This window comes from Uloborus diversus, chromosome 6 (genome assembly GCF_026930045.1).
Source record: "Uloborus diversus isolate 005 chromosome 6, Udiv.v.3.1, whole genome shotgun sequence".
NCBI lineage: Eukaryota > Metazoa > Arthropoda > Arachnida > Araneae > Uloboridae > Uloborus > Uloborus diversus.
Genome location: NC_072736.1, coordinates 100493207 through 100513466, shown reverse-complemented (window position 1 = coordinate 100513466; position 20260 = coordinate 100493207). Strand labels below are relative to the sequence as shown.

The window sequence follows — 20260 nt, the reverse complement described above, 5'->3', positions numbered from 1 at the left end:
GTTATGCATTATTTTGACATTAGTAATAGTTTTTGATCAGTTTTCGGTAACTTTTATTTCATTTGGAGCTGTCAGCGTTGGCATGAACGAAATGGCGTAAACGTTTTGCGTTAACGCAAAAATGTACTAATCGGTATCTTAAATTGAAACTGTAGATAAAAATCTTACCGTTTGCTGATTCCTCTTGGTCGCTTGCATCTTTTATTGCTTAGAGAGTTATTGAAATTGACTAAAGAGAATGCACAATACTATCTAAACGAAAAACTCACTATATTAACAAAATATTTACAACTTAAAATAACAAATTTACAAATCGGACTCCATAAAAGATCATTCTTCCGTGTTCCATCAATTCTATTTATTTTATTTCGCGCTGGCGTTGATCGTCTGCTACGATTAACGCCCGCTGTTGCTAGGATATCCACTAGTCAGATGGTTTGGTTTATGAGCAGCAAAAGGGTTGCCATAGCTCGGTCTACTCTTATTATTAGTCTATGTTTTAAATCATTGAGATAATATTTCCGATCATTTTCATGCAATTAAAATCACGAGAAATACGCAGACGACAATCTATTACGATTTATCTTTCTTATTGTTGCATTAATAAAGCTGTTTCTATTCGCAAAAAAAAAAAAAAAAAAAAAAAAAAAAAAAAAAAAAAAAAAAAAAAAAAAAAAAAAAAAAAATCAACACCTCTTGGAGCGATTGCCGTCAAAATTGTACCAAAGCCTGTTTACATATGGATTCACATATGTTCCAAATTTCAACCAGAACGTAGCATTACTTCTTGAGATAGGGCACTCACAATGGAAAAAAAAAAGAACGGGTGATTGCGCTACCAAAATAAAATCAGCTCTTATACCCACTAAGGGCTACTTGCCAATAAATTTTTCTTTCATTCCGTTCATTATTTCTTGAGATACAGCAGTCACAATTGACGACAAAAAACGTTCTATAACTCAACCCCCGTTTGAGTTATTGACACCAAAATTGAATCAGCACCTGTTCCTGTTAATGGCAACATATGGACCAAATTTTGTTTGATTCCGCCAGTTACTTCCTGTGGAATAGCTAGCACGCGTAACTCAAAAAACGTCCCATTGCTCCACCCCCTTGGAGGAATTCGCGCCAAAAACCAATGGGCACAAGTTCACATAGGGGCACATATGTGTACCAAATTTCGTTCGATTTCATGAGGTAGTTTTTGCTGTAGAGCGGCCGCTAAAAACTGGTCACACACAGACGTGACACACACAGACGTGACACACACACACACACACACACACACACACACACACATACACACACACAGACCGACAGACATTTTCCAAAAATAGTCGAAATGGACTCAGCACACCTCAAAAAGTTCAAATCCGTCAAAATTCGAAATTCGAAAATTTGCACGAATCCAATACTTTCTTCTATATATTAGATATAGAAGGAAGTAAAAATGGAAATTAACAAAACAAAAAACACAAAATGACACCTGGAGCCGAAATTTTTTCGTTAATCACAAAACAAAATAAGAAAGCAGAAAATGAAAAAAATAAAAAGAAGAATTGTACAAAAAAGGGGAGGGGGGATGCCAGTTTACATAAAAATAATAGGAAAAAAAACAATTATAAAAATGGAGTCCACACAAAAGAAAAATACGAAATTGTAGTAAATTAACGACCTTGCTGCAATTCCGTATTTTTCTTCTGTGTGGACTCCATTTTTATAGTGGTTTTGTTTTTCTATTATTTTTATATAAACTAGCATCCATCCCCCCTCCCTTTTATGTACAATTTTTTTTATTAATATTTCATTTTTTGCTTTCTTACTTTTATTTGTGACCGACTAAAAAATTTCGGCTCCAGGTGTCATTTTGTCTCATTTGTTTTGTTAACTTCCATTTCTTGGTATTAATACTGTCTCCTGTTTCCTCTTATGACTTTTCATCCAAAAGCTTAAACTTCTTTGCACTGAAAAAACTTCTAACACCGAATAATCATTTTTGTGCATGAAAACGTTGGTTAATTGATTCATTTAACCCAACATGACAGTTTATATCCATGCAAGGACTTTAATGACCAACCACTCCCCCCCTCCCCAGGTAAATTTTGGCTACTCTAGTACCTGGCGTTAAGTTAAAAATCGTCTAAATCATCTCAGAACAATGAATGATGCTCGCGAAAAACTGTATTAACACTGTAAAAAAAGATTTTTTGGGAAAAGTATCAAAACTTAAAAAAGAATTATTTTAAAATTTGAAATATTTTTTTGAATCAATTTTCTCTATTAGCGCTAGACTTTATAAACAACATTCATTTTTAATAGAAGACATTTTTTTTCAGTTATTGTAATTTTTTCAACTATTTGAACGTTTAGTGTGTAAATTTGTAATCCATGGTTGCAAATATGACAATCATATTGAAAGATATAGAGCAGAGAAACGTTCAAAAAAAGAAATACTGTGTCCAAATATACTCAACTTCAGTGTGTGTTTATAAAAAATTTCACTGCATCTAACATTTTTTTTTCTTTAAAATATCAGGGAAATGCACTCTTCGAAATGCATCTTCAAATCTCACGAAACTCTCGTCATATTTGACGAAATGACGTTATCAGAAATGCAACAATTAAACTTTTCGTCAAATTGACGACGTTTCTTGATACTTGAGAATGCATTTCTGACTCAACGAGGTAAGAATTGTCGTAAATAACGAACTTTGTCTAACGATTGAGGAGTCTTCAAAAATCAGCGATGCATTTCTAAAACTGCGCAAAGGAATATACAGTAAACCCTTATTAATCCTGACCCTATTAAGCCGGACTTCGTTTAATCCGGACAGGAATTTAGATGTACATGCTGTACAAATAACAGGCGCATAAGCGCTGTAATGTATTTTTGTACGTAGTACTTTCTTTTTTTTCGCAGTGTATTTTTGTAATTTTCCTTTCTGCAGTTCAATATTTCATTCTCTAGAATTCAAAATGCAATTTTCACTGCGCATAGTAGTTTGTTAATGTAACTTGACTCAATATACAGTACATTTTGTTTAATCCTAGTTTTTACTAACCCGAGCGACATGGATCACTAATGAGTCCGAATTAATAAGGTTTAACCGTACTTCATTTCAGAAATTTCAAAAATAGCACATAAAAATTAATTCTGAAAATACTATACGTGAATCAAGGAAAGCCTTCAAAATCTGTATTCTTTGAAATGCCCCAAAGACCAAAATTCTAGACCTAGTTTTAAGCTCAACCTTGAAACTAGTTTGCTAACTTTATTGACAATTAACTTTTAAACTACTATTATCATTATTTTTTTTTTTGTTTTGTTTTTGGCTACGATTAAAAAACTAACCCTACCAACCCATTACAGAACAAGTAGAATATATTTAAAAAAAATGAAAATGAAGGAAAGTACTCAGTTATTAATGGTCAAAGAACATAGAGTATGTATTATCTATAGTTGGGGTGAACCTAACCTGGCTGTTTCGTAATGCTGCGATTAGTATTTGCGTGCCTTCACAATGCTGCCTAGTTAGGTGTGCACTAAGTTTTACCTAGGGGTTATTGCTGAACAATGAATTTCTCGAAGAAATCAGTGAAAAAGTACTGTTAAGAACGTAACAGTAGAACGAAATTCTACCTTACAACACACTAGTCATGCAGATTGATAAAAAAGAGTGGGGAATATAAGGCAAAAGTACCCATCAAGCAGGCTATTTAATTTTCCAGGGGCGAGGGGGAGGGAAAAAGGTTTGTGCTCAATATATTTTATAGGAAAAAACAACAAAATACGTACAAGTATGACTACTTTCACTATGTTTCTAAAACCCGGGGGGGGGGGGGGGGGAGGGTCAATTGAACCCCCCACCCCATCTGATTACTCAAATGATGTGCCTGGTACCCATACTAGTAAGACCAATAATGTTCCCTACAAATACCACAATGACCATCCCCAAGACAGAGAGCCTCCCCCCCCCCCAAGCACAAAAAATTACCCTTAAGACAGTCCTCTCCTTCCCCCAAGAAAAATAATGATGGTCTGTGCCGTGACTCTATCCCCCAAGTTGGAAACCCCTGATAAAGGAATCGAACAAACAATTTAATTTTCCGTAAAAATCAAATTGCTGTTCATAAAAGTCAAAAAAATACCTACTTTGAACATAAAACTGTTGAGGTTCTGGTACAGAGGCTTTTGTGGCTGCGAAAAGAGAAGTACAGATGAATATGCAGTAAAAAATATTTAAAACGTTATCATCAGGATAATTTAGAACAGCAGAACCGTAAGTTAGATAAAAACATTTTTATTACAAATATACTTACAATAACGACGTAGATTTTTTGAATTTAGAAAAATAATAATGACAATAAACTATACAAAAACTATACATAAAGAAAACGCTGTATGTTATGATTAATCAACGTGCGCTTAATCTGGATGTGTACTTTGCTTAAATGCAATTTTAAAGGAACTACATGGAAAATTTGAAGACTCCTACGATTTAGTTTAAAGAATTCTTCAGATATATAAGTAGAAGTTAGACGAGTGATTTAAGAATGAATTTATTTGCTACTCATTAAGTTTAAAAATTAGAATATTTTTATGTGTTTTTTTTTCTTTTTTGAATTCAAAAACCTACAAACATTATTGCAATGTGTGTGTAATTACACACATGGAGTGAGATATAAACATTCATAGAGAGAAAGAGTAGATAGATAATGCAATGTTTCGTTAACAGTTAAAGTTTTTCATATTCGATGTAAAGATCGCTGTTTAAGGTAAATGAAGTTTTTGATACAGATAAATTGTGAAACACATAAAAGATACGAAAAACATCTAAATCAGTATCTGACTGCACAGAGCATGTTTATGGTTTGCTTCATTCCTTTTGGACTGTCATTATTGAACTTTAGTAACAGGAACCCTTTCCTTCAGGAAAAAAAAATGCTGTCAATTTTCTTAAATATAAATATTTCAAGTATATCAAACTGATACTTCTTAGTTATGCTTTTACTTCTGCAACTAAAATTTATAAAAAAATTGCACTCTTGTTTCATTTGATTAGTTTGATAGTATTTTTATCATACTCAAAGGTTATTTTTATCAAAGCTTTTTTAAAGATAAAAAGTACAAGATGATGTCATTTTTACTCACGTAATTCAGGAACATTACTCTCATTCTCAGGCACACCTGTAAAAAAAGTATTTTTCAGTGTGACAGTTCTATTTAAATGTTTTTTTTTTTTCATTCACATGCATGAAATCATAGCGATCACTGTCTGAAAAAGTATCACTTGTAAAAACCTGTACGGAAAGAGAATTTAGCAGTGTTATATTGTACTACATTTATTATATTCTTACTTCCTTATAATACATTTGACTATTGACTTCGCGTAAGGACATCAAAAAAATTATTTTTTGCCATCTATAACTGTTTTTATGTAGTTTACATCCTCAGGGTGATCTAGCCAGTAGCATATGCATGACATAAAAAGTGTGCAGTTGCAACTCTACAGCACTTTATTGGACTAGCTGACCCGTGCGAAGCGTTCGTACTTGACAGCGGCAATTCAAAAAACCGTTTTTAAATGGCAATTTTTCGAAAAACAGTCACAATGTGAATTGTTTGTTTGTTTTTTACCGATAGTGGCAAAAACTAAATAAAATGATGACTTACTTTTGTAGTTTTAAGAAGTTTTAAGGAAGAACCAAAAAGAAAAAGAAAAGGACTCTTATGAAATATTATTCTCAATATTTCGATTTACGTTGCTAAATTAAGCGTTTTCTTTTCAGATTTTAATGCAACATTACGACTATTTCAGAATTCTGCAGTGAGTTTTGATAATACAGGGTGTTCCACAGGGTGTGTTTTAACAAATAAGACCTTTATTTTAGCAACCGTTAGTCCTAGATGTATACTTCCAATTTCAAAAATGTTCAAAATCAGACGCAGAGTTAAGATATTGGAAGTTTGAAGTGAAAATTAAAATAAGTCCAAAAATACAAAATTTAACTTTTTATAAGGGCCCCAGGTCCCCTAACTAATATTTAGAGAAATAATCTCCATTGAAAACTATTACTGACACAAAAAACTTGACATTTGTGCGACCAAAACTCAAGGAGATATTCCATTTCAAAGTTTTAAGGGACCATACAGAAGATGAGATTGGAACTTATCGCCTTTTCAGAAGAATGACAGATTATCAAAGTAAGAAAAACCAAGGTAATTATATTTTTCATTGCAATTCAAAAATAAATGCAAATGTTCTGCCGTGATACGCAAAACCACACTACAAAATCTCGAACAATTTAAAAAAACCACGCTCTATGCACACATACCATTTTAAACACTTGTTAACCGCTAGATTCCCCCCCCCCCAAAAGGTGTTATTGACGGCGAGTGAAAAGTGGTCTAAGTCACAAACCGCTGCGTTTCATATCTCGGTGAATATTGGTCGTACTAATTTCAAACTTTTTATGTTGGAATTATTTTTCAATGGAGATTATTTCCCTAAACATAAGTTAGAGGACCTCGTATAAAAAGTTAAATTTCGTATTTTTTGACTTCTTTTTATTTTCACTTCAAACTTTCAATATCTTAACTCTGCATCTGATTTTGAACATTTTTGCAATCGGAAGTATACATCTAGGACCAACGGTTGCGAAAATAAAGGTCTTGCAAGTTAAAACGGAACACCTTGTATATTCTCAGATATTTGGACCAATTCGAGGAAAAAATCCGTTCAAAAACGACAAATCCCACGGGGTGGGATCGGACCCAACGATGTTAGCGTTTTTAATACGATGCTTTAACCACTTGAACCACAGGGCCTCACTCGCGAGGCACTGTACATTAAGAAAATTCTGAATGAAAAACAGAATGAATCGATTTTTTCGAAAAACCAATTCAATGTGTGTTTTCTGTTTATTTTTCACTGAAAGCGGGGGAAAAATCATTTAAATAGTTCCTCTCATATGAAGTTTGGTGAATTATTGACTTAGTTATAGGGTTGTCACATGTCCTACTGTCTAAAACTTCTAAATCAGGCCCTAGACATACATCTTGTTTACCGTAAGATTTAGTGTTCATATTTCATTAGCGTGTTTGAAAATAATTCTATGTGTGTGTGTATTTTTTTTATTTTGAATCCAATAACTAATTTAATTTTAGTTTTGTACTTAATAATATTTCAGCAAAAACTTTAAACTATTTTGATGATTTTATCTCTCTTCATTTAAAGACTTATCTTGTTGTGAAAGAAATAGGCTAAAATATTCATTTTCAGTCGAAATCGGTTTACCCTAAACATCAAAGTAAACTAAAGTTTCAACTATGAATTACGCTAATTTTTAAATTCATTGGAACATATAAATTCCAATCAGATAATGTAGAGTCATTTTCCAATAAATTACCTTAGTAAATGGAGGAAAAACTCAAGACGCTTTAACTATTGCAATATTTCATCTTAAACATTCACTAAGCATATTGTCAAGGAGTCTTTTACACAATGCTACATGCGTTAATATTAGATTTAGAGTCACTTGAATAAATTAATAAAAGTTACAATTTCTTCATAAAACACTCTTTATTAAAACGAATACAAAGCTTATTTTGGATAATCATTTTATTCATTTTGTAATACAAAGAATATTTACGTATTTCTTAATACATTTTACACAAAATCGAATGAAATTTATCGAAATACATGATTTTGATAGAGAGATGCATTCAAATAAAACAATGCCGCAGTTACTGATATATATTTTCGAACATCTTGTTCAATTTACGATAACAAACTATAAAGGTAAAATCTAAGAGTTGGTTACATTTTGTAAATGAAAAAGAGGATTTGTGAAGCTTGCGAATTCAAGATCTGCAGAGTATTTCAGCGAATTTTTAACTGAGTTGTTTTTTAAATTTTCAATCACACTTTCAAAAATCGTTAATTCTACATGACACTGTCTTCAGAAAAAAAAATCCGGACAATAATTTGTAACGGAAAAAAAAGAACACCCCGCAAGAAAACAAATTAAAATTGAATCGATGAGTTCGAAAATCAGTCAACTCCCAACAAAACTAATTTCACAGGAGGGAACAAAAAACTAAAGTATTTAATATTCATCTGACATATAGCACTTTTTTCATTTTTGTATCGTTGAATATGCCTATTTACTTAAGATTCCATCCCTTGTATGGAATTAAAACACTACACTGTTATAACCAGAGGTGCCAGCTGAGTGCGATTTTCCGCCGTAGGGTGCAAAGACGGAGCCACAGGGTGCCACAGAGGCTAGGAAATATTGTTCCGATATCTTTTAGCACCTCAGTGGATGACAGAAGGTAATGAAGGTCCATCAGCTCACGCAGTAGCCAATAGCGACTCTTTTCCTCCGCTAAGGTGCCTCGCTCGCACATGCGCTGTGCACTCCGGCATAAGTTCAATTCAGCCACTTTAATGGCGGACGACAATGCTGAAACGTAGTTGTTGGTACATTAAATTTTCACATTGAAATGACAATTATACTGGATTAAAATTCCACATTTCTGGGACAAACCTTCAAAACCTTGCGTAAGTACAGGCATTTAATCATGGTATAACATTTAAGGCTTTCCAACAGGCTTTTAGTGTTTTCAGAGTTGTGTTTCAACAAAGTAAACTGAGTACTGCTTATTGTTTATAGTTAACCGTTTTAACATAGTGATGTATGGCTTTTTTTATCACGTGTACTAATATATGGTGTTTATTGCTTGTCACGTCTGCGGTCTTACGGATTTTCCCCTAAATTGTTTATTGTTAGCAATACGAAATAATTAATAAGTAACCGGGATGAAAATTCAATGACATAACTAACTGCTACAGCAGATACACTAAATGTCTTTATCCTTCTCAATAAAATATCTGCTTAGACGTAGCAAAGAAAAAAAAAAGCTTTGAAAAGAAATCTCTCTGTGTGTTTCCTGCCATGACTCATTACGTGAAAATATTTTGTTGGTGCACTGTTATAACCAGAGGTGCCAGCTGAGTGCGATTTTCCGCCGTAGGGTGCAAAGACGGAGCCACAGGGTGCCACAGAGGCTAGGAAATATTGTTCCGATATCTTTTAGCACCTCAGTGGATGAAAGAAGGTAATGAAGGTCCATCAGCTCACGCAGTAGCCAATAGCGACTCTTTTCCTCCGCTAAGGTGCCTCGCTCGCACATGCGCTGTGCACTCCGGCATAAGTTCAATTCAGCCACTTTAATGGCGGACGACAATGCTGAAACGTAGTTGTTGGTACATTAAATTTTCACATTGAAATGACAATTATACTGGATTAAAATTCCACATTTCTGGGACCAACCTTCAAAACCTTGCGTAAGTACAGGCATTTAATCATGGTATAACATTTAAGGCTTTCCAACAGGCTTTTAGTGTTTTCAGAGTTGTGTTTCAACAAAGTAAACTGAGTACTGCTTGTTGTTTATAGTTAACCGTTTTAACATAGTGATGTATGGCTTTTTTTTATCACGTGTACTAATATATGGTGTTTATTGCTTGTCACGTCTGCGGTCTTACGGATTTTCCCCTAAATTGTTTATTGTTAGCAATACGAAATAATTAATAAGTAACCGGGATGAAAATTCAATGACATAACTAACTGCTACAGCAGATACACTAAATGTCTTTATCCTTCTCAATAAAATATCTGCTTAGACGTAGCAAAGAAAAAAAAAAAGCTTTGAAAAGAAATCTCTCTGTGTGTTTCATGCCATGACTCATTACGTGAAAATATTTTGTTGGTGTTATTTCAAAAACCGAATGCAGTGTCTAGACGCGTTTATTTTTTTTTTCTCTCTCTCTAATTTCTGTCTCCAATGCTTTTCATTATGTAGGATGCTAAAAATTTGTTTTGATTTTTAATGTCAAAAAAGTTTCTATTTAACAAAGAAAAAAAAGTGCTTTTTTAGATTACTTATGTTCAAATATGATATTCAAATGTCGAACTATATAATATGTATCAATATGTTACTCTTGATTAAAATATTTTGAACACCTGCATTTTATGAAACGATTTGATTTTTCCGTGATTGTAATATAACTGATTTTTTTTGGCTGTGCTTGTAAATTATCCATAAATGCCTACACTCTTATTTTTTAGTATCATGCTATAGTAAATCTCAATATCATTTAAAACTGCTGAGCAATCCAAGGGTTTTTATGAGAGTTAGAACTCAGATAGAGGAATTGAAGTCATGAACACTTCTATATTATGTTGGTATGTCTGAAATGTGATCAAATGCCTTAAATGACAAGTTTTAATCCAAAATGAATTCAATGTGAAAAAAGTACCAAAACTTTGTCTATCATAAACCCAAACAATAAATAGAACACAATAATATTCAAAAACGCACACAATAGGGGGGAGGGGAAAGAGGATCTACTGTAGAAATCAGTGAGGGTGCCATTTTTCTCTCCGAAGGTTCCTTCTTTTCCCCCGCGCTGCCTGTCTTTTAAAAGGTGCCCATTTTTCGCCCTAGTAAGAGGTGCCATTCCGGCTCCGTATTGGGTGTCGCTGGTGAACAAGCGTTTCACCCCTGAAAGGTGCCAAACGCAACCTGTAGTTTTAACAGTGTACTTGCTTCATTAAAAAAATAAAAATTGGAGATGACTTGTTTTTTGGACAAAAACAATGAAATATTCTTTTTATTACTTTAACAAGGGAAAAAATTGATAAATCTTCACTGAAAACTTGAAATAATTTTTTTTACTGTGAAACCCCTGGTTTACGTTTCTCAAAGGACTATATTAACTGTCGTAAAATACAGGAAACAAGCAAAAATCAAATAGAAAAAAACTAAAGGTAGTAAATATGACTTTTTCAAAAGGTATAATATGATTATCTTACGAAAAGATCATTATAATAAATGCCACTTTTGATCATTTTAACACGTTGAGTTGTGAATCCGGGCGTTTAGGTTGAAAATAGTCCGTAATAGTGGATTGTTTTTTAGTCTATGAGTTCAAAGTAAATGCAGCATCTTTCTAGATTGAAATACTTTGCAAAGTTTTTTTTTTCTGGTCATTATGAGAAAGAGAATAGCTTTTCACTCTATTTGTAAGCTCGTCAATGTAATACTGAAAAGAGGGACGAGCTGTGCTTTCGGTTCTTCCTGTTCATCTTTATTGACGGACGAAAAATTCATAAGGTCAGCAACGAATGGAGCAGGAGCATTTCTGTTTTAATTGATTAACTTTCAACAACGTGGATTATCTTCAAAAAATCGCAATTGAAAGATATTGCTTATTGAAGAAAAAACTTCCCAGCGAAAATGTAAAATGAGGGAAGCTCATGAATACTTACAATCCAGGTTAAATTAACGTTATTAGAGTATGGAAAAATTGGGACCTGATGAAAAAAACGTGAAATGCGGAAAAAACGTAGATTCAGCGGACGTAAAATCGGAATTTCACTATATATATATATATATATATATATATATATATATATATATATATATATATATATATATATATATATATATATATATATTATATATATATACTTCAAATAAAATGAATATCAACATTTCTGCCACAGTAATAGCATTAACAGTTAACGAAAGAAATTTAAAAGCTAAATTAAACCTGTAAATACAGGATTCTTCTTCTATTTAATTACAATTAATGCACATAAGAATTTCTTTTTAAAAAGTCTGAAAATCACTTGGTATGTATTTTAGCACTTTACAATTTTCCTGTGGTTTGTGGCAACTTTTCAAGAACATGCTTTCTTTCCTGGCAATGGGGCAGTTTTTAGGGCCCTTTTTTTGATAAAACAAACATCATTAATTTGCTTAAACCACCAAAGAATTGAGATATTTCAACTTCGCCGGGTATCAACTGTAAACTAGTAATTGGGTTCCTGAAAATGCATTTTTTTTCTTTTCTTGTTCTTCTATATAAGCATTTTGATTATGCAGTTTTCTTATAATGTTCTGATCACCAGCTTTTGTAATCAATAATCCTATCTGTTGCTACTTCTTTTAACAGTAAACCTATGAGATGTGGTTGATGATTCTATCACTTTGGTAAATTGTTGATGAGCGTATGTACGGTACGGATCCAAGTTCAGTTAGAGAACAAGTAATCTCCAAAACTCTGACATGTTTTCGAACTTAATAGGTATTTCAATGCTTGTTATTTTCAATAACTAATGAGAAGAGATGACTTACTTTCAGGCAAAAAGGTGTGTCCACATCAATTGAACTTAAAAGTAAATAATCTCAATTTGGTAAAAAAAGTGGAGATGACTGGCTTTTGGACAAAACGATTTATGTATTGATGATTGAGGCTTTAGAAAGTACGTATTAGTAAAGCCGTAAATATGTTTTTTTTTTATAAATACGAGGACTGTTAGAAAAGAATCCGAAATTATTCATTTATTTCTTTGCATGAAAATCAGATGAATATGAATCAAAAGCGCTTACATGAGCTAATATTAAACCTGTATGCGCATGTATGAATTTTTCATGTCTGTTTATAGCGTCAGTCATTGGCAAACAGAGTTTGACTGAGTTAGTGTGTAAGGCTTTAGTCGGATTTTTTAATTTATACAAAAATAGCGAATGACTGGAGCAGCGCTACTGATTTTAATTTTGTCAGAAACTGAGCGAGAGCTGCAAAGTTTTTTAGAGCTCCAGACTGCTTTCGGTGACGAGTGTTGGCACATTTCTCGCGTTTGATTTTAACGAACAACCCGATTGAGTAAAAAACCCGACTTCTGTAGTTCAACAGGCTCATTACTCTCCTGATATGGCACCGTGCGACTCCTGGATGCTCCTTTAACTCAAGAAGCGGAAGAAACATGAGTGCTGCTCCAGTCGTTTCGCCATTGTACTTGAAATTTAAGAATTTGACAAGAACTACATTACATCAGTGAAACTCTGTTTTCCAATGACTCGACGCCATTGAAAGATAAAAAACATTTTTGTGCATACCTTTTACAACACAATAGCAACTTGAAAACTGCATTAAAAATTCCACTTTTTGAAAATTTTTGATTTTTTTTCCACAAATTTTTGGAGCATAAAAAAACTTTGCATCACTTAGTTCAGGGATTACGTTTTCATTAATTAAAAGCAATATAAAAAGCTAATACGAAAATTCACTCACCTATTCCAAAACATTCTGGGCTTAAAGTGACGTCATCAATAGCAATATCACTGTGACCAACACCACGAGCTGCTGAAAACATAATCTGATACCTGTCAAAAATCCGTTTTTAGAGCTGATAAAGTAGAACACACTTCGGAGTCATTCCATGCCAAGTGAGTGGTCCCCACCCGACCATCTCTGATTAGGATGAAATTTCATAGAAGAACAGCGATGTGTCTTTGAAACTAACATATATGCAAAACTTTAGTTTTCAAGGTCCAAATCCGACGGATCTAGAATTTCCCCAATAAAAAGTGCTTCATGATGACGGATTCGTTTTGTTAAACGAATTGCTACGTTTGGACTTATGTTTCCGAAAGTTTTATCACATAGGAAGCCTGAAATTTAAGAAACTAAACTTTAGGACTCGACCGATGCATCGGCCTGGCCGATGCATCGGCGCCGATGGTTCAACAATTTAGCCATCGGCATCGGCATCGGCGGCCGATGCTAGTTTGCAGGAAACATCGGCCCATCGGCCTTAAAAGCATCGAAAAGCCGATGGAATTGGCCGATGTTTTTGACAAAAAAAGAAAAATTACTTTTTAATACAAAGTAAAGGGAGTTATTGTTTTCATATAAAATTGTTTAATTAAATTTCAGTATGAATTTCCATTTTAGTCACCCCTGAAAGAGTTTTTCATACTGCATTCAGGTACCAAACAAGTTAATTATTGCGTTGTTTCTTGCAGCTGAATGTACGTATGTATTTCTTAGATGTCATAACTCAAAAATGGTAAGCTGTAGAAGGATAAATTTCGCATGTGAGGTGTGCGTACGTTCCAGTTGTGCACTTCCCTCTTTGTTTTCGCTTGGGTGTTCTGAAAAGCCTGTTTACGCATTTTTTTAAAGTCATTAATCACTTATTTCAATGCAAAACTAAAATAGCGTCTCAGACTGACGATCATTTGGTGATATATTGCCGAATTGGAGACTATGGAAACAAATATGAAATGGTGAAACCGGTTTTTGTGTCATTTTATTAGATTCCCGTAGAACCGACGGTATTTTTTAATTTTTCGATATTTGTCATATGAATCACAGTAATGCAGTGTTTTCTGTATCGCTTCGGCGGAGTTACAAGTTTTGGGCCCGTCGAAATATATTTTGGGTCCCTATTTCACTATCACAGAAGTTGTAGAACATTTATCATAAGCATTTTTGTAACTCTTACTGTGCCTATATGGTTATGGGGCCTCTCGCGCAATTGCAACATTTGCTATATTTTAAATCCGCCACTGCACGTCAAAACAAACTCGGGTGCAAGTTTTGAAAGGGTTTTTCTACTCAATGCTTATGATTATTTTGAACTCTATTTTTTACGACTATTTTTTGAATTTCCGAGAACACTTGCGTGCCTCGCCTCCCACTCCCTCAATTTCTGAAATTAAACTCTAGTTGTACTTCTGAGATGTTTAAGACTAACATCATTCATAAAATTCGAGAATTTTTTTTTTCAAACTTTATCTATTGTTTAGAAAGAATTTAGAGCATTAATGTAAGAAATTGATTAACGACGTTTTGAATGGTGACATAATTCGGAAATCAAAGGGACTTTTGAATTTTTTCTTCGGAAGTGCTGAATTAGATTCAGAAACTCTTCCGAGGCGTTGGTGGTAGCGGTTCTGTACTAAAAAGAATGAGGTCGAGGTTGGGGCCGAAGTGTGAGTTACTCCAAAATCAGAGGGTGACCCCCCTAGTACTCCCTCGTCGTTTCAAGCATTTCTTAAATATTTAGCGATAATTTATTTCGGTCAAAAAATGTCATTTTGCGTATTTCTCATACTTGTTTCACCTGTATTTCGTAATGCGCCATCTTTTTTGGATCTTTAATAGCGATCGATTTTTTTTCTGTTGTAAGTAAGTATTTTTATGTATTTATATAAAATCAATGAATAAGTTACTTTTGTTTTTTATGGAAAAGTTTCAAGGATTTTCTATTATGCAGTTTTTAAATTTCAGAAAATTATTGCTAAATTGAAAAAAATAATTTGAACTTGTTTGTAAAGCTTCATAAAAGATTAAACAATCAAATTCTTCAATATTATGTGTGCAAACATTAGATCAAGTAGTATATGTATTCAGTTATTAACTTGGTGTAAATATTGAGTTTGTTTATTGTAGCTGCGTTTTAAGAACCTCGCTCTTTTCATGGCTATGTCTTTTTTCAGCAAAATCTATGTCACCGTTATAGCATTTATGAAAAATGCAAACTTTTCTATTCATAAATTTTAAATAAATATAAAAATATTCCTGTTTTGATTTAATATTGTAATTTATCTGTTAGCTTTTTTGTTTAGTTTGATGACTAAAAAATGTCTACGTGCAATCTTTCCACTTCAATTGCGTAATTTGTTGACGGTTTCATAGTTTTATTATTATTATTTTTTTTGAATGATTAAACAACATAATTTAATGTTTTTTAACTATGTTTAATGTACCTAAATCCATACATCATTACAATGTTACTGAAATCTTAGTTATATGTTCAATTAAAAAAAAAACAAATCAATTGGTTATTAAACAGTCTCTTTGTTTTTCTTCCTTTTTCATTTTTATTTTTGTCTGTTGTTCTTTCTCTTTCATCATACAGCAGTTAAAAAAGGAGAAGCTTAACCCTATACAGATGATACGTAGTACGATCCAAAAGTTTGGGGACAAGCTGTATAAAACCTTACCCAGAATAGTTTACATTACCGAAGCACATTCACCTTCAAAAGGTCAGCTTGAGGGGCTACGTAATTTTGCCAGTGTTCATATAACTTTTGGAAACACTTCTGGAAGCCATTTTTTGCTACCTTCTATGATGCAGCTTTATCTTCTCCTGACGGAAGAAAGCAGCGTCCATGGAAATGGTTTTTTGCTGGGAACAGGTAAAAGTCAAACGGAGCTAAGTTCGAGGAAACGTTATGTTATTTGTTTGTCATACCAGAGTATTGACCAATCGAACCGTGCATCCTCAACATGAAAGTCGCCTTCTTACCCACGATGAAGTCAAAGCAGCAACGCAAGAGGCCTTACAGGAGGTTGCGAAAAATGTCTTCCAGGAGTGCTTGTAAAAGCTATACGAACGTTGGCAGAAGTGCATAGTCCTTCAAGCTGACTATTTTGTAGATAGATGTGCTTCGATAATGTGAACTATTCAGGGTAAGGTTTTATGCAACTTGTCCTCGAACTTTTAGATCATACTGAATGAGTTTTCAACTTACTATTTTATAACGTTTTTGAGTGACGCAAGTTTACGCGCATGAAGGCTTAGGGGTGCGACATCGATATCGATGTTTTGGAAACATCGATGTTTTTGCTAAAACATCGATGTTTTACTTTCGATGTTTTCGGAACATCGATGTTTTACTTTCGATGTTTTCGGAACATCGATGTTTTGATTTCGATGTTGATGTTTTTGTATTATAATTAAAAATTATAGTAAAATTTGCTCCAATTTTCTTGCTAGGTAATTAAATTTACGTATGGAATTGCTTCAAAAATGTCATTTATTTGCGCACATTTAAAAATATCGATTTTTCTGTGTAAAGGATGATTTTTGGAAAGATCACTACAAGATGGTAAAAGATAACTGGAAGGTGAGGAAGAGGTCAAAGCTATTGGAAGAACTCGACAATGGTAGTCTGTTGTCAGTTCTTGCAGTCGATTCTAAGACTCCAATTCTTAAACTAAAGGAGAATCCTATATATTACTACGGTGAATATTATAACTGTACTAATTCAGAACTGTTAAAAGTTGTGTCGAAGTATTTGATAGTGATGGCGACTTATGTTTCATCGGAAGGAGTTTTTTCTCTGCCTGGTGAAATAGTCAGCGAAAAGAGAAATGCGCTTAAACACCAAATATTGGGGGTTACTTATCGTCTACCCAGGGGCGGATACAGACTAACATTTTAGGGGGCTCATGCTAAAGAGTGACCTTCACCCTTCCTCCACGAATAAACTTATGGTTTTTGGTAAGAAAAATTTCTGAAACTGCTTAGGTGTTTAAAAAATACCACATCGGTCAGGGATATGGCACCTAATAGGACAAAAATCTCACGAATAAATTTTATAAACAATTAAAAAAAGAAGTATTTCAAGTATTTGCTTGTAAAAATAATTCAAAAACTGAAACAAAAACGGAAATTATTTACATTTTATCCATAAAGTGCTTGAATACAATGCGAACGGATAATATTGTCGACGTTTTAGGGAGGGGGTCATGACTCCTATGACCCTCTCCTTGTATCCGCCACTGCCTAGGTGGGCACCACTGCGAGAACCTATGTATAATGAGGTTTTGCGCTAACACGACACTCAAAGTTTACATTTCTTGCACGATAATAAATCCTAAACACTGATTTAAACTAATAAACTATTTACAACACATTTAAAAATAAACTCAGCACGACTAAAAACTGAACTATCTAAAAATTATAACAGAAAGAAATTCTAATCTATAGAGACTTTACAGAAAAAAAAGCGTTTATGGACTCAAATGTTTTATCGATTGAAGCGATGCCTGAAGCTTTGGATATGGTTTTACAAAAACTATCGTTGATTAAATTTGTTGCTTATAAAAGCAAACGGGCGTCAGACACTTCTTTATTACTTCTCATTATACTGGCTCCTGAACTCAGCGCCGCAGACTAACTGTCTCGAGAAAAGCTATTTTTACTGTCTACATATTTTAAATACATATGCTATAAATAGAAAAGTGACAGTTAATACCCCCCTCCCCCCCAAAATAAAAAAAAATCGAGAACTATTTACTGTTTCTTATTATGGTTTTGGTCCGGCTTTTTTTTTTTTTTTTTTTTTCAAGCAGTCATTTTCACTACTCAAATGCAATGAACCTTGAAACAGATTACAAAGTATTGTCGCAGATTTTGATGGGAGGAGGGAGTCATGATTCCCCCCTCCTCCTTGTATACATTTCTTACGGTTTCGATCAAGTTTTTAATTTTTTTCGAGCAAACATTCAAATGATGTTGCGGGTTGGGGGGGGGGGGTGTTATGACCCCCTCACTCGTATCCTACCCTCAATAAGCCGTATCGTCTACCCTCAATAAGCCGTCCATCAATTACTCACAATTTGTGTTTAACTTTTTTGCACTAACAGTTCAAAACATATTTCTTGCTCTTAATAATAATTGTCAGAATTAATTTTGTACTTTTAATATAATTTGCACACCTCTTTCTCATCATACAACTGACTGTAAGTGCTATGATATATTTTTTCGCAGATTTAACTAGTTTGTATTAATTGTTGCATGTCTTATCATTTTTTGTCTTATTATAGTACCAAGATGTTGCGAAATTATTCCTATTAAATTGTATTTATGATTTGCAGTTCAGTAGTTTCAATATATTCGTGGGGTTCGTATTCTTTTGTATTGCTTAAATTAGACGCAATGCCCTGATCCATTAAGATACTATTATACATTTGTTAGAGATTATCATCTTTGTAAGTTTGTAGTGTAGTATACTAAAAAATGTATGTTAAATATTGACAAAACGATCGATGTTTTAAAACATCGATGTTCAGAAACATCGATGTTTTTTGGTCGATATATCAATACTATCGATGTTTTAATTTCCAACATCGATGTTCTGAAACATCGATGTTTTGCCATCGATGTCGCACCACTAGCATGAAGACATCACAAAAGAATTTGCGATAATTAACTGAGGAGGCGTTCAAAATGGATATTTCGGTCATCTATATGTTCTTAGGTACATATGCATGTACAGATGTGCCGAGAAAACTTGTGAAGTATAAATTGGATGATCGTAAAATAAAAATTTAGGTCGATTTTTTTTTTGTGATTTACAATTCCTTATTCGTTATCAATTTATTTCTGTTTGATTATTTTTTTTTGCCATCGGCCAACGGCATCGGCCATCGGCCATCGGCAATCGGCCATTTGGAGGAAAACAATCGGCCATCGGCCATCGGCCGTCTTTGAACAATCGGCCAACAATCGGCATCGGCCCATCGGCCAAAAAGTGCCATCGGTCGAGCCCTACTAAAATTACGTTTTGCTGTTAATTCGTTCTAGTATCTTTATGAGTTTGACCTCATTACCGTTTGTGGAGCAGGCATGTACTGTGCACTCTTGAAAAAGCGCGGTAGGGAATTTTTTCCCGAGATTTTTGAATGTCAAAAAAATTCTGAACGAAAATAACTCAAAAGCTCGTACTTCGTAAGTCCATTGTCAAAACAATTGTTTCTAATGGGTAACGGAGAGTGAATATTGATTTTTAAAAGATATTATCATCCAAAATGGTTAACAAAATCGTTCACATGAAAAATAGCCTTTTTTTTTACTCCGCTATAGCTCAAGTTCGTCACGTTCAACCTTTTTTTCGTTAGTATCCCTAGAGAGAAGATTTGTTTGTCTATCAGAATATGTTTTTTATAGTGTTCTTTCAAAAAATGATGAAGGAATGAGCTTGAAAAACTGTTTGTCGCGTTCACTAGAAAAGCTCGTCCTACATTATGTAACGGATAGTAATTGCTATGGAAATGGGTTTAAAATGAGTTGTTATTAGTCAGAAATAGTTTTTTATTCTTCTTTTAAAAAGTTGGTACTCAAACTAAATATACTGGAAGCAGAAAAATACCTTGCTCTGTCTATTGTATCGGTTTGTTACCAGAACTAGATATTTTTCTATTTCTGTCAGAATTAATTTTCAAACTAGCTCTTTAGAATAAGAATAAAAAACTATTTCTGACTAATAACAGTTGTAAAATCCCTGTAAACTGGTTTCCATGGCAATCACCATTTGTTATACTACACTGTAAAACGAGCTTTTCTCGAGAACGACAGACAGTATTTCATGCTATTTTTTTTATCCTTATCTTAAAAAATAACTTCGAAAGAGAACCCTATTTTGATAGGAAAACATTTGTTCCTTCTAATAATGCCAACAAAAAGAAGATGCAAAGTGACAAACTTGACTTACAGTGTATTCAAAACAGGCTATTTTTCATGTAAAAGATTTTTATGTGTTATTTGGATAACAATACGTTATACAAAATCAATATTTAAGCTCTGCAACTGTAACTCATCAAAA

General features: G+C 33.5%; 1 protein-coding gene across 1 annotated transcript in view; it reads right to left on the bottom strand.

Annotated features, from left to right (window-relative positions):
• LOC129224014 (leukocyte tyrosine kinase receptor-like) overlaps positions 1–20260 on the bottom strand; it is a 208518-nt gene that overhangs the window by 104333 nt on the left and 83925 nt on the right. The window contains exons 9-11 of the mRNA XM_054858410.1: positions 13152–13243; positions 5153–5188; positions 4154–4198 (exon numbers count right to left, since the gene is read on the bottom strand). Coding sequence (XP_054714385.1) covers positions 4154–4198; positions 5153–5188; positions 13152–13243 — 173 coding nt within the window. The remainder of the gene's footprint in view (positions 1–4153; positions 4199–5152; positions 5189–13151; positions 13244–20260) is intronic.